Below are 13043 nucleotides of genomic sequence, written 5' to 3'. Positions count from 1 at the left end.
GCGACAAAAGAAATCAATACAAGCGTACGCCAAAATAGTTGTATTTGTACTCTGCATAGAAAAAAACAATTCAAAAACAAGGATTTACACAGGACAGGATCCACTTTCACAAACTTTCCTTGGGCAGAGGCACTGTGTGATACCAGTTATTATTCAAGGTTAAAAACGATTGTAAAAAACAAGATTCAAATATACTCATTTCCTGTGTTGGTGACTGCAGTGTGTGCGGAGCTATTGTTGAAATGCTTGAATTTATCAGTATGGACAGTTTTATTTAGGCTCGTGAGGAAGATAGATGTTGAACCTTTACATATTTCAAAAGGGGACGCTTTCTGAATCACGTGTTTCGATCAAGGCAGCCCACAAAATAAGGAATTTTGAGTAACCAACTAAAATCCAAATATATGTTCACAATTACTGAAAATTAGATTTGTTTTTCATGATATGCCCCCTTTAAGAACTTTGTACTTTTAACATTCATTCCTTGTAATAAACGCTTGCCTCCAATTCAAACATCTTAAGAAAAAAACAAGTTAACCTGATATGGATGTTGGTTGTTTCTAATCCTCAGACCACAGTGTAAATAGAGAAAGCACTGGCTTAATTAAAGGAAAGGGTGGATCTGTATACATGTACAATTAAACAGCCATCTCCTATACAAGGCTGCTTAATATAGCAAATGCACCCTCAGAGTGTAATCCATCTAACAACCGGGGCGTATAAATCACATCTGTCGGCTAACTGCGTATGCATGTGATGTGCATTACTCACTGCCATTTATTATCATAGGACTATTATAGTCCATTATATTCTTGGATTCCAAGCATGCCCCCCCCCCCAAAAAAAGCATATGTCATACAGAACGCACAGCAGAAGCAACAGCTGACAGGAATTAAGAAAACATTTTAAAAAAATGAATTATGTGACAAGTAGACAAACATGGTAACAACAGTGAAATGTAATCCATGGGGTCGTGACAACATAATCATAGGATGGGTGGATGAACGAATGGTCCGCTGGTGATAAAAAAAAGGAGTTCACTTGTCGGAGGAGCGGATGTAGACCAGAGAGGACAGCAGCAGGAGCTCTGGCGGCTTGTGTAACAGGATCAGGTTGTCACTCCTCAGACCATCATAGTGCATCCAGCAGCCGTCTATCTGGAAGGCCGCAGAGTAGTGGTGCTCCTCCTTGTTGAAGAGTGTGGCGCCCTCTAGTAAGTACCTGTGGAGAAAGAAAAGAGCCATTGACAATGTCCAGGAAACTCAAAGTGAGAGCGTAAACAATTGCGAGAACATCTTTTTCTCTTTGATCCGAGACAAAAAACAGGCAGGAGTAAGTGTGGCTCAAGCATGGTACTACTTTAAATGTACACCAAGCCAATAGAAACACATGGTGGAAGCTCCGTACCTGTGCTGGCAGAGAGCCAGATGGTAAGGAACATAGGACAGCTCCTCGGACTTCCACTGCTGCATGTTGAGGATGACAAAGGGTGGGGGTCCGTGGCAGAAAACCCGCTGAGAGATCTCCCTTAGACCATCACACCTGTTAATAAAAAATAAATAAAGATTATCAATTTGTCAAGGAAGTGGAATACGACTGAACCGAAACAGAGGATGATGACCCCCCCCCCCCCCCCTCCATGCGTCTCACCCCAGCTCTGAGCACAGCAGGAGTTTGGGGCAGAAGAACTTGTCGGCGGCCGACTGAATGGGGTCTCTGTGAGGCAGCTCATGAGGAGGGCTGGAGGAAATAAGTGACAACGACACACTGTGAACGACGCACTGACCTGACCTCTAACAAAGACAACTTAGATTTGGACATGTGGGTTTTTAACATGCGTACACATAAATAGGTGGAGACGGCAATGCATGCACTCTCTTCACGTCACTTCAATTAGACAGGTGACAGTTTTAAAGTTAAATATGTCAAATTAAACCCTTTCCAGGATGGAGCTGGCAGAGGGGGCATTTGCTATCTGTTATCATTTGAGAGCAACACTAGATGAAGACAGATGTTGTTGTCTAAAGTCCTGACACACACAGAGTCTCTGCGTAGTTGCATCAAGTTCACTTAGTAACATCAGGATGTGTTTACCTGATGTTGATGGTCGTCTTGATGAACTCCTGGAAGCGGGCCGGGCAGCTCCAGTTGGTGCACAGACTCTCCTGCATGGTGGACATGAGGTTCTCCAGGTTCTCCGTGAAGTTCTCGTGCTCGTTACCGAATAGGTCGATCTCCAGCGCTGCCTTGCGTATCTCGGCGCGGTACTGCCTTCTGGACATCCGGTCCCAGATCCACAGCATCTTCACTGTGGTGTAGTCGCAGGAGTCCATCAGGCGGAGGAAATACTCCACGAACTGCTTGCCCAGGAAGACGGCCAGCTCCCGGGGGAAGCCCTGGTTGTCCCGCAGGATCACGTACAGGATCACGAGGAAGCCATCGATGGTGCAGGTGTTTTTTAGGTGGATCTTGACGTACAGAGGGGTGCATGATATGGCCTTCCGTCCGGCCTTAATGGTGAAGACGCCCCCCCAGGGCAGCACAGGCCTCCAGAAGGAGCGGTCCTCTTCGTCATTGTTGTTGATGGAGGCACGGATCTCTTCAAACAGTGTCTTGGACCTGAAGAGACATATGCGTTGGAGTTAGCAGAGTGTTAGAGAGAGGCGGCCTGGGTGCGTTTAGCTGGAAACACTGACGGAGTTGGGGTGTGTCATGTTGAGAGACGGCGGTTATGCAAACAGATGTAACGTTACAACAAGCCACGCAATAACAAGTAGCGTCCAGTTGTGCTCCAGGGAATAGACGCAGCCCCGAAAGCCTGCTAGCTTAACACATCAGCAGCTTCTATCAATTTACCTTTCGAAGTGGAGATTGTTCTCGGTGTTCGAAATTAGCCTTTGGAGGTCTTCGGTGTCGCTCAAAACACAGAATCTACTCTCCATAGCTCCCTGTGTTTCTTCATGTCTTACATCGGACTTAAAGCCAATTCAGATATCTAAGTACAGTATTTTCTAGCACTTTATGGTGATTATCAGAGTGAATACGCCTGGACAAGGATCAAAACAAACCCTGTCCAACGTCAGGTTGGGCCCATATAAACACTGCTGTGTTGTTGTTTTTTTTAATGAAAATATAAGAGGTGTGTAATTACAGTGCTGCCCTCTGCTGGTTGTCAGCGTAACGCCACCTTCTGAAGTCCCGCCCATTCAAGCAAATCTGGGAATGCTATTGGTTTTGAGGTTCTACTAATATGTAATAGCTGGTATGTGATTGGCCGTCAGAGTTGACAGTTTGTCAGTAGCCACGCCCTTCGTCCGCTACGTTCTACGCTCGACGCTACTCCTGAAAGTTAATACGCTGATTTTCAGCCGTAGCGCTGCATTTGTGAAAGCAGCTTACATCACCACCTTTGACTCCCAACGCCGTTTTGAACAAACTTAATTTTGGCACTTCTTACCGCGCTACCTCTTCTTGTCAGGCGACTAGAGTGTGCAGGACACTAGCACGTTGAACCCAGCACGTTGAACACGGACTACCAGGACCAAAAGATGTCGGCTCAAATCATAAGCGGGAAAGAGGTTTCAGCGTAAGTCTCAGAAATAATCAGCACGTGTATGCAAGTAAAACCAAATAACGTGAGGCGTAATAAGCTTGAGAATGTCTGCGTGTGCTGTCTAACAAGTCAGCTAAGCAGCCATCTGAATGTACCGTTACTTGTATTCTTGGTTGGTTGTCCATCATGCGGTCCGCGTGAACTAAGTTAAGCGTGCCTGCAGTTATTACAATTAATAACATAGTTAATAACCAGCTGATACCTCACAGTGGACTCATTTCTCAGGTTGCATGGAGTATTTGTTTCCTGACAGTTATGCAGATTCGTTTGAATGCACTGACTCGTGACTGTCACATTTATAATTGTGACTGGTGATAGTCCATGATGATTGTAAATCACGCAGTATTATGTAAGGCTCTGTGGTGGTGTGATGTGATCTTTGCCCTCTTGGTCCAGTGAACTCAAGTGGCTGACAAACACCACTCATGAACAATCCTGCGTGTGTCACCGTTTTCATATTTGAGTACAGTCTGCAAGTTAGTCCAAAGGTTGGATGAATCCAAATATTTCTTATTGCCAAAAGATTGTGAGAATGCATTGGGCAAAGAGACAAAAACCTTTAATTTAGTTGCGTGTGCTTGTCACAAGACATGACAGCCTGCCCCCTGTTAACTGCCCCTCACAGCACTGTTAATTACATCTCCAGATCTGCCTTCTGAACAAGGATTTACATTCATTTCCTCTGAAGCTTGACTAAAGCTGACATACGGATGGACAGAGGTTTATTGATCAGATCACAACCCGTCATCCTAAAGATCAAAGCACAACAGTACTTTTTATTGTCTGATTGTTTATAGGAATATGACTGTAGTTGATCAGTGACTAGGATTTCAGATATCCCAACATGCTGTTGTATCATCACATTGATTGATGTTATCATGCACCATATTAATGATATATGAAATATGTATTTAGTCATTGTTTTCCTTTTTTTAAAGATGTTATTATTACCTATGGAATGCCTGATCATTTAAATGTGGCTTCAAGACAATAAGATAATTCAGTGTTTTAGGTTAATAAGGCTATCAGAGCACACTGGATATTTGGACAAAACATTTGGATGAAGCTTTTTTAATTATCATTTTTGTCACCGGGGCAAAAACACTCAGAAGTGACTTCAAAAGGTAGTTAAAGATGGTGTCACGAGTAATCACGCGGTTTATAGCGTCATCAGCGCCGATGAAGTTCATGTGATGCACAGAGACTGTGTTTCAATCTAAGTCTGTGTGGTCGCTCATCAGTCTATCTTTAGAGCTTTTTAAGGAAAACAGTGGACGAGATCAATGGAGCTGATTTGTTGTTTGATTTATTGTGTGACTAGAAAAGAAATGCAGCCAGGGTTGAGCTCTGTGTAAGGCAAGGCAAGGCAAGTTTATTTGTATAGCACATTTCAACAACAAGGTAATTCAAAGTGCTTCACATAAAACCATTAAAAGCATCAAAACATAAGGCAAAAGAAAAGGAGATTTAAAAACAATTAAAGACAGACCAGCTAGATCTTAGGATAGATTTTATTAAAGTCTAACTTTGTGTCACCCTTCTCTGGCCTTGTCTTCGTTTAGCTGAGTCGACAAGTATGTTTTGAGGTGAAAGATAAAACTCCAAACCATTAAACAAAAAAGATAAAAACAAAGATAAGATAAGCAGGGGAGACATGGTCGGAGCTTTTACCGGCCGTCCTCGGCTTGTTGGAAGACAAGATGCCAGAAGTATCATCTGGAAGTACTTTGGTTATATTGCAGACAGTGAAGGAAAGCCCACTGACCTACAGAGACCCGTCTGCAAAACGTGTTTCAAAGCCACACAGACCAGTAAGGCAACACGTCTAACACGGCAAAGCACCTTTCAGACAGACACCCCCAACTTTTTAAAGAGTTCAAAGAACGACGGGTAAGCAAATGTGACTATAAACATGAACACCCCCAAGCTCACCCACATACAGCTAACACGAGCCTTAGCCTAGTTTGACAACAAGCCTATATGATCATGAGGTCACAACGCACACACACGTGTACTAAATGAAACACAATTGATCCAAAATGGCTCCATGCTGGTGGATCTTGAGCTAATTATTTTTATTTTTAGTTAAGGAAAAATGTATTATTCCATGAATTAAGATAAAATATGAAGTGAAAATATCAAACTCACTGTGCAAGTAAATGAAGCATTGTTTACCCACCGACTCCCACAGACAGTCAGACAGATGCCAGAGTCAGCAGCAATCATGGCACCATGTAGTTTTCATTCATATCTTGCTGTAGGCTAATACTAATATTAATGCCATTTGTTAAGTGTTACTATTACATATAAATATACCAGTATTTGTGGTATTGTATCGTAAGTATCGGGTATCGTGATACTTATGGCAGGTATCGTATCAAAGTCATCATTTTGGTATTGTGACAACCCTAATAGAGACCTAATAATCCAGCTCTGTTTTATTCTGTTGTCTCGTGTTCTCAGGCAGGTGAGGGAGCGTCTAAAGAAGGACGTGGAGCAGATGAAGCTCCAGGACCCCAACTTCACACCCGGTCTAGTGGTTTTACAGGTAATTGCAAGATTGGAACTAGCATGTGTCTGGACAAACAAAAGCACATTTTGGGATGTTTTGTTGGTTAATTTTGCCGTGTGCGTTCTCGTGGCCTTCCCATGGAGATAGTGGTCAGGTGAGGAGTTTGGTCACATGTGTGCCCCTGCATGGAGTGTAGAAATGTGTTCCACTGAAGTCCCCTTGTTTGTACATCTTGTATCATGTGTGTCTGTTTGGTGGAAGGCCCATTCCTTCATACTGGCAGGCAAAGTGATGCTATGTGTCTCTGGCAGGTTGGAGACCGTGATGATTCAAATCTGTACATCAGCATGAAGTTGAAGGCAGCAGCAGAGGTAAAAAAAAAGATGATTTACATACAGTTCATAGACCCCACTTCTACTGTGCACGGATTGTGATCCTAACGTCCGGCTCAATCTCTTCTTCTGTGTACACAGATTGGAATAAACGCCACACATATGAGACTTCCCCAGACTGCGACGGAGGAGGAGGTGAGAATGGATACGAAGTATTTGTGTAGCCTAGCCTGCCCATATGCACACACGCACGGTATGATCGCAGTGAGATCGGGGTAAAGTTTGGGATTTGGGGCGCTATTTGTGGCGTAAACAAAACAAGGATTGGAAGGTAAACGCAGCAAAAGACAAACTGAAAGTAGCTGAGAGTGTAAAGGATGCCTGTCCGTCCGCAGGTTCTTCACAGCATCACAGAGGTGAACGAGAACTCGTCTGTCCACGGCCTCATCGTGCAGCTGCCCCTGGACTCGGTCCACAAGATCAACACGGAGAAGGTCACCAACGCCGTGGCCCCGGAGAAGGATGTAGACGGGTGGGTACAGACGTAGTCTGAAGATCAGGGTGCTCATTTCTTAAGGTTTGCTTTATTTGAGTCTGGTTAAGAGGAAATCTCTTGGATAAGATTAGTTGTTAGACAGCTTTAATTTGAGATGTTCATTGTGTTCTCATCATTTAATAGACTGACCAGCATCAATGCAGGGAAGCTGTCTCGTGGGGACCTGGGCGACTGCTTCATCCCCTGCACACCAAACGGCTGCATGGAGTTGATCAGACAGACCGGTAAACGCAACAATTACCACCCTAAAACATCTGTACTGTGATAATATAAGACAAAGAATTGGATAAGGCCAGAATTAATCGCTGGACTTCTCTACAGGCGTGTCTGTGGCAGGGAAGAAGGCGGTAGTGATTGGTCGTAGCAAGATCGTGGGCGCACCGATGCACGACCTGCTGCTCTGGAACAACGCCACCGTCACCACCTGCCACTCTAAAACCACGGATCTCCCTGCAGAGGTAGTAACAGCTCCACCTAACCAAGCAACATAGCCTTGTACTCCCACCTGCCATACTGTGCCCCTCACACTGATGCAAGCAGAGCATGGAATGTGACGAATGATGTTTTTTCTCGTGGATGAAACTCCATAAACAACCGGCTGGTGATCTCTGCTGCCATCGTGTGGTATAAACAATAACTATTTCTATCCGTCTCTGTTTTTGTCCAGGTGAGCAGAGCAGACATCCTGGTTGTTGGCATCGGGAAAGCGGAGATGGTGAAAGGAGAGTGGCTCAAGAAGGGAGCAGTGGTCATCGACTGTGGCATCAACCACGTTCCAGGTGCGACTTCCCGTGGCGTTTCAGTCTGCTGTTAGTTATGGCACTCCGGAGGTAGTGAGTTCATCAGTAGGAGTCGGAGGTTGTTGTGACGTATTTCTCTCCGTGCCTCTCAGATGAGAGTAAAGCCAGTGGGAAGCGGGTGGTGGGTGACGTCCACTACGCCTCAGCCAAGGAGCAGGCCGGCTTCATCACCCCTGTGCCGGGTGGTGTGGGGCCCATGACTGTGGCCATGCTGATGGGGGTAAGGTCCATCTGCAGAGTCAATCCTGAACTAAAGTCTCACGTTGGCGTTAATTGACATTATTTTTGATTTCCATTGCTGAATTCGTTCTTCAGTCTCATGTAACCTAGAAGTTAAACGACTGGTTGTGTTTGTGTGTAGAACACGGTGTTGAGTGCAAAGCGTTTCCTGGAGAGCCACCAGCCGGGGAAGTGGAACATTTCTTACACCAGACTCAACCTCCAGAAGCCCGTGCCAAGGTTTGCCTCCTCATCTCCTTCTTCTCTCCGTCACGTGCTATGTTCACTTGTCACTGAAGGATTTGTTACATTTAAGCAGAGCTGGTTTAATTCCTCGTCTCGGGTTAGAACTTTCTTTGCTCGGATGAAAAAAGTGATTTTTTTTTTGTGTCGTCTTTAACGCTCCAACAGCGACATTGTCATTTCTCGCTCCTGCGTGCCAAAGCCCATCGACTGTCTAGCAAGAGAGGTGGGCGTGCTGTCTGATGAGCTGGAGCTCTATGGCAAAACTAAGGCCAAGGTCCAGCTGAGCATCATCAAACGGCTGCAGGCCCAGCCAGACGGCAAATATGTGGTGGTCACTGGGTATGCTGTCAGCACTTTATCTTCTGTGCTTCACTGTACTGTCTGCTTTCCCCTGTTTATACAGCTGATCAAGTTCCTACCTCACCATGCCATGCAGCAGCATTTACAATGAATAATTGTGCGTTTGCTGACGAGTATGTTCCATGCTGAGAGGTTCTTTTCTGTCTGCAGCATTACACCCACCCCCCTGGGTGAAGGAAAGAGCACCACCACCATCGGCCTGGTCCAGGCCCTGGGAGCCCACATGAAGCTCAATGTGTTTGCTTGTGTCCGACAGCCTTCTCAGGGTCCCACCTTTGGCATTAAAGGTGAGCTTTGGAATAATGTCAGGCAGCGAGAGGTTGCACAGGTTTGCAAGCTGTCCTGAGTCCTGCGTGTGTGTGTGTGTGTGTGTGTGTGCGCGTTCATGTATAAATCTGTAGTTTTGTCTTCTGCCTGCAGGCGGTGCTGCAGGAGGTGGATATTCTCAAGTCATTCCAATGGAAGAGGTACCACACTGCTGTGTCAAGTTAGAAAAACCAGCCTGCTAAAAATCCAAAGGCAAAATCGCTTTTAATTCACGAGTCTGTTCATTTTAGTTCAACCTCCATCTCACCGGGGACATTCACGCCATCACGGCTGCCAACAACTTGGTGGCCGCTGCCGTCGACGCTCGCATGTTCCACGAGTCGACGCAAACTGACAAAGTGGGTCCTGCAAATGAGTCTGTGCTTTATTAAAACAATACCTTGTTTGTTATGACTGGATTTTGACCGTCATCTTTCTCTCCGCATGCATCCTCAGGCTCTGTATGCCCGCTTGGTCCCGCTCAATGGAGGAGAGAGGAAGTTCTCCCCCATCCAGATCAACAGACTGAAAGTTAGTGATCGTGTCACAGGCTTGTAGGTCTTAACTCACAGTGCAGATTGAATTAAATTCACGTTTTCTGTATTTGTTTAGAAACTGGGCATAGAAAAGACTGATCCCTCCACGCTGACTGAAGAGGAGATCACCCGCTTTGCCCGCCTGGACATGGACCCGAGCGCCGTCACCTGGCAAAGAGGTGTGAACACCTGAGACGTCTCTTAGCCCCCATGACTCCTACTTTGTCTGCCTCTTTTAAAACCTGCTGTTTGTCGGTGACTGTGAGTGCATTGATCGCTGTGTGTGTCACTTCAGTGTTGGACACCAACGATCGCTTCCTGAGGAAGATCACCATCGGCCAGGCGCCAACTGAAAAGGGCTTCACGAGAGAGGTAAAGAGACGACATCCACCGAGCTGTTTCTCCACTCAGTAAAAACCACCTTGTGTCACGTTAGGAAGTTTGTTTGGCTCTACCCAGTGGTTGTGTCAAAAGAGTCCCTGTGGTAGGTAGCAATGCAACGCACTGTATTTAAATGATGCTTTTAACGCATAAAAAAACAAGAGTTCACAGCTAAGCTGAAATTATTTATACATCATTTTTAAGATAATAAACAACAGCTATGTTTCAGCTGTGTATAATACACATGTAATGTATATTTAATAATAAAAATTAGGTCTTTGAGGATAAAATGATGCAAGATGTTTAAAAATAGAGAATTTCTGTGCTTTCATCTTTTCTGCGTGTTGACTGAATGTAGCCTCTCTGAGCCCAGTTCGCTGCATTGCTGTTGATAATAAGGGGATTTGTCCTCCAGGCCCAGTTTGACATCACGGTGGCCAGTGAAATCATGGCGGTGCTCGCCCTCACCAGCAGCCTGCAGGACATGTGTCACCGTCTGGCCAAGATGGTGGTGGCCACCAGCCGCGGCGGACAGCCCATCACCACCGAGGACCTGGTCAGTGGTCTGGACTCGCCGTCACGACGGGACCTTCTGCATAAGTATTGTGCCAACAAGGTTGCTATCATTTAATGTTTTTCTCTCTGTAGGGTGTGAGTGGTGCTCTAGCTGTGCTGATGAAAGATGCCGTCAAGCCAAACCTCATGCAGACCTTGGAGGTGGGCGAACACCACCACACGCTGACCTAAATAGTTCCACTGAAAAGAACTCCACAAGCCAGAAAAAGTTGTCTTGAGCTTTGGTTTTGTGTCTGAATCCACAGGGAACGCCCGTGTTCGTCCATGCCGGCCCGTTTGCCAACATCGCACATGGAAACTCCTCCATCCTGGCTGATAAAATAGCGTTGAAGCTGGTGGGACCCGAGGGCTTTGTGGGTAAGTGGAGCTCTGCGGTGGCATGTTTTCTGATGCAGCGCCACAGTAGATGGTTTCCTGTGTTTACTGTGCAAGTGACAGAGTAGCAGATGTTATATAATTTAATGATATAACATCTGTGATTGTGTTCCTGCTCTCTTTCTCTCACAACCCCTGGCAATTGTGCCCAACAGTGACGGAGGCCGGCTTCGGTGCCGACATTGGCATGGAGAAGTTCTTCAACATCAAGTGTCGCTACTCAGGCCTGAGACCCCACGTGGTGGTTCTGGTGGCCACGGTCCGAGCCCTGAAGATGCACGGAGGAGGACCGACGGTGAGTTTGCCTAATTGCCGCGCTGATTTTATTTTCAAATACACATTGACATATCTGTATAATGTTTCATGAAGTTTGCTTTTCGCTACATCAACAGCGAACATCTCATATTGTTGCTTCTTCATTTAGCTTCTTAATAGTCCTGAAGAAAACAATTCAAATAGTCTCCGCTGGGCGATATGGCCAAAATCTTCTATCACAATATATTCATTTCATATCTCACACCTGGTTTTTTTAACATATTGAATTATCGCCCAGCCTTTTTGTGTGAGATCGTTGGATTATTTGAATTAATTCAACATTTGACTCATTTCTTGTTCAGGTCACTGCTGGGATGTCACTGCCAAAGGAATACATCGAGGAGGTAATGCATGACTGCAAACTGCCCAAATGTGGTTTTAATTTTAAACGATGGTTTTCTGTTGATGAGCTTGTCAACATTGTGTATTTATAAGTTTATAGAGAGCCTCACACAAGTCTGCCCGGCATGTTAAAGGAGTAAACACAAGATGAGCATCTACATGAAACATTTAAGGGGGCTGAGTATCGATGCTCTTCACTCACTTCTCATAAGCTTATTTGAAAGTGTGTTTTCTCTCGTATCCGCATGTAGAACCTTGAGCTGCTGGAGAAGGGTTGCAGCAACATGAGGAAGCAGATCGAGAATGCGCAGCACTTCGGCGTGCCAGTGGTCGTGGCTGTTAATGCTTTCAAGTAAGCGATGGACGACGCAGCAGCGGACTAAAATGATCAAAATAACGACGCGGATGTGTTGTGTCATACATTGACTTGTAGTTAATCCGTCCATGTCCCTGCTGTATCTCGTAACGCCTTGTGTTGTCCTGCAGGACGGACACTGAGGCTGAGCTGGACCTGGTCTGCAGCGTGGCCAAAGCTGCCAGGGCCTTCGACGCCGTGCGCTGCTCCCACTGGGCCGACGGTGGAGCCGGTGCTGTGGCCCTGGGTCAGGCTGTCCAGAGGGCCTCTGAGGCCCCCAGCAAATTCAAGTTCCTCTATGATTTAGACGTACGGGCCATCGCGTTTCATAAGTTTTCATAAAGGATGTGAATGAATTTGCCAGAAAACGCGCCTGTTATTATATTTAATTTCTCTGTAAAGGGGATTAAAAATCACTGAAAGTCACTGAAGATAAAAAATAATGTTCTCATTCACGAAGACATTTTTGCCCATGCATCCAATATGAGTGAAAAATAGTTCATAAATCATGTATTTAGGACATGAACTCAAATCGCCCACTGAAAATGCGCTAGTTTTGCCTGGTTGGCATTAGTGAGCTAACATACCCATTTTATGATGTTTATTTCTAATTCCTCTCTAGCTCCCTATTGCTGATAAGATTCGAATAATCGCCCAGAAGATCTACGGAGCGGATGATATTGAGCTTCTGCCAGAGGCTCAACACAAGGTGGAGCTCTACACCAAACAGGTCAGCTCCTCCTCCTTCTATTTCTCTGCTCTGTCTTTTCAGGCCTGCTCTCGGTGAGAGTCCTCATAACTGGGCGGAGAATGATCGATGAAGCCTTTTGTGAACGATCCAATCCATCTTCTGTCTTCTCCCCTCAGGGTTTCAGCAAGCTGCCAATCTGCATGGCCAAGACTCACCTGTCGCTCTCTCACGAGGCGGACAAGAAGGGTGTGCCCACAGGCTACATCCTGCCAATCAGAGACATCCGTGCTAGTGTGGGCTCTGGCTTTTTGTTCCCACTGGTCGGCACGGTAAGCTTGCAAACAATGCCTTTCCTTCTAACCGGTTTTGCCGCTCATTTATGTCTGGCAGTGACTCTTCGCACAGCAACGTAACTTGATTTTCTACATTCATCCGTGAGAAGGTATGATCATAAGGTAGGATAAGGTACAGAGCGCGACTTGCAGCCCTCAACTGACTTGATCTTTTTATAAATGCGTGACATCACAC

The 13043-nt window shown here is 45.7% G+C and overlaps 2 protein-coding genes across 2 annotated transcripts in view; one reads left to right on the top strand and one right to left on the bottom strand.

Annotated features, from left to right (window-relative positions):
• Positions 1-99: 99 nt before the first annotated feature.
• Positions 100-3027, bottom strand: dorip1 (dopamine receptor interacting protein 1). Its single transcript, XM_079287202.1, has 5 exons — positions 2857-3027; positions 2095-2619; positions 1651-1740; positions 1408-1542; positions 100-1221 (listed from the first exon to the last, which is right to left on the bottom strand). Exons 1-5 carry the CDS (start codon positions 2940-2942, stop codon positions 1038-1040), a joined length of 1020 nt encoding a protein of 339 aa, XP_079143328.1. The 5' UTR covers positions 2943-3027; the 3' UTR covers positions 100-1037.
• Positions 3028-3398: 371 nt separating this feature from the next.
• The window catches only part of LOC306790323 (C-1-tetrahydrofolate synthase, cytoplasmic-like), a 10942-nt gene continuing 1297 nt past the window's right edge, over positions 3399-13043 (top strand). The window contains exons 1-26 of the mRNA XM_079286507.1: positions 3399-3586; positions 6077-6161; positions 6437-6496; positions 6599-6652; positions 6853-6989; positions 7137-7237; positions 7335-7471; positions 7681-7792; positions 7906-8033; positions 8175-8272; positions 8444-8617; positions 8789-8925; positions 9059-9105; positions 9196-9303; positions 9401-9475; positions 9557-9659; positions 9776-9852; positions 10277-10417; positions 10510-10578; positions 10683-10794; positions 10968-11107; positions 11430-11471; positions 11721-11821; positions 11956-12133; positions 12447-12554; positions 12692-12844. Coding sequence (XP_079142633.1) covers positions 3549-3586; positions 6077-6161; positions 6437-6496; positions 6599-6652; positions 6853-6989; positions 7137-7237; positions 7335-7471; positions 7681-7792; positions 7906-8033; positions 8175-8272; positions 8444-8617; positions 8789-8925; positions 9059-9105; positions 9196-9303; positions 9401-9475; positions 9557-9659; positions 9776-9852; positions 10277-10417; positions 10510-10578; positions 10683-10794; positions 10968-11107; positions 11430-11471; positions 11721-11821; positions 11956-12133; positions 12447-12554; positions 12692-12844 — 2715 coding nt within the window. The 5' untranslated portion in view covers positions 3399-3548. The remainder of the gene's footprint in view (positions 3587-6076; positions 6162-6436; positions 6497-6598; positions 6653-6852; positions 6990-7136; positions 7238-7334; positions 7472-7680; positions 7793-7905; positions 8034-8174; positions 8273-8443; positions 8618-8788; positions 8926-9058; positions 9106-9195; positions 9304-9400; positions 9476-9556; positions 9660-9775; positions 9853-10276; positions 10418-10509; positions 10579-10682; positions 10795-10967; positions 11108-11429; positions 11472-11720; positions 11822-11955; positions 12134-12446; positions 12555-12691; positions 12845-13043) is intronic.

This window comes from Melanostigma gelatinosum, assembly GCF_949748355.1.
Source record: "Melanostigma gelatinosum genome assembly, chromosome: 16".
Lineage (NCBI taxonomy): Eukaryota > Metazoa > Chordata > Actinopteri > Perciformes > Zoarcidae > Melanostigma > Melanostigma gelatinosum.
The sequence above is the reverse complement of the archived record's forward strand: the minus strand, read 5'-3'. Positions and strand labels throughout refer to the sequence as shown.

Excerpts from the sequence above, each read along its gene's own strand:
- dorip1 (XM_079287202.1), bottom strand. The coding sequence starts at position 2,942 with ATGGAGAGTAGATTCTGTGTTTTGAGCGACACCGAAGACCTCCAAAGG. Across the intron at positions 2,620-2,856 it reads AACAATCTCCACTTCGAAAG|GTCCAAGACACTGTTTGAAG; the intron begins GTAAATTGATAG and ends ATGTCTCTTCAG. Across the intron at positions 1,543-1,650 it reads CTGCTGTGCTCAGAGCTGGG|GTGTGATGGTCTAAGGGAGA; the intron begins GTGAGACGCATG and ends TTTTATTAACAG.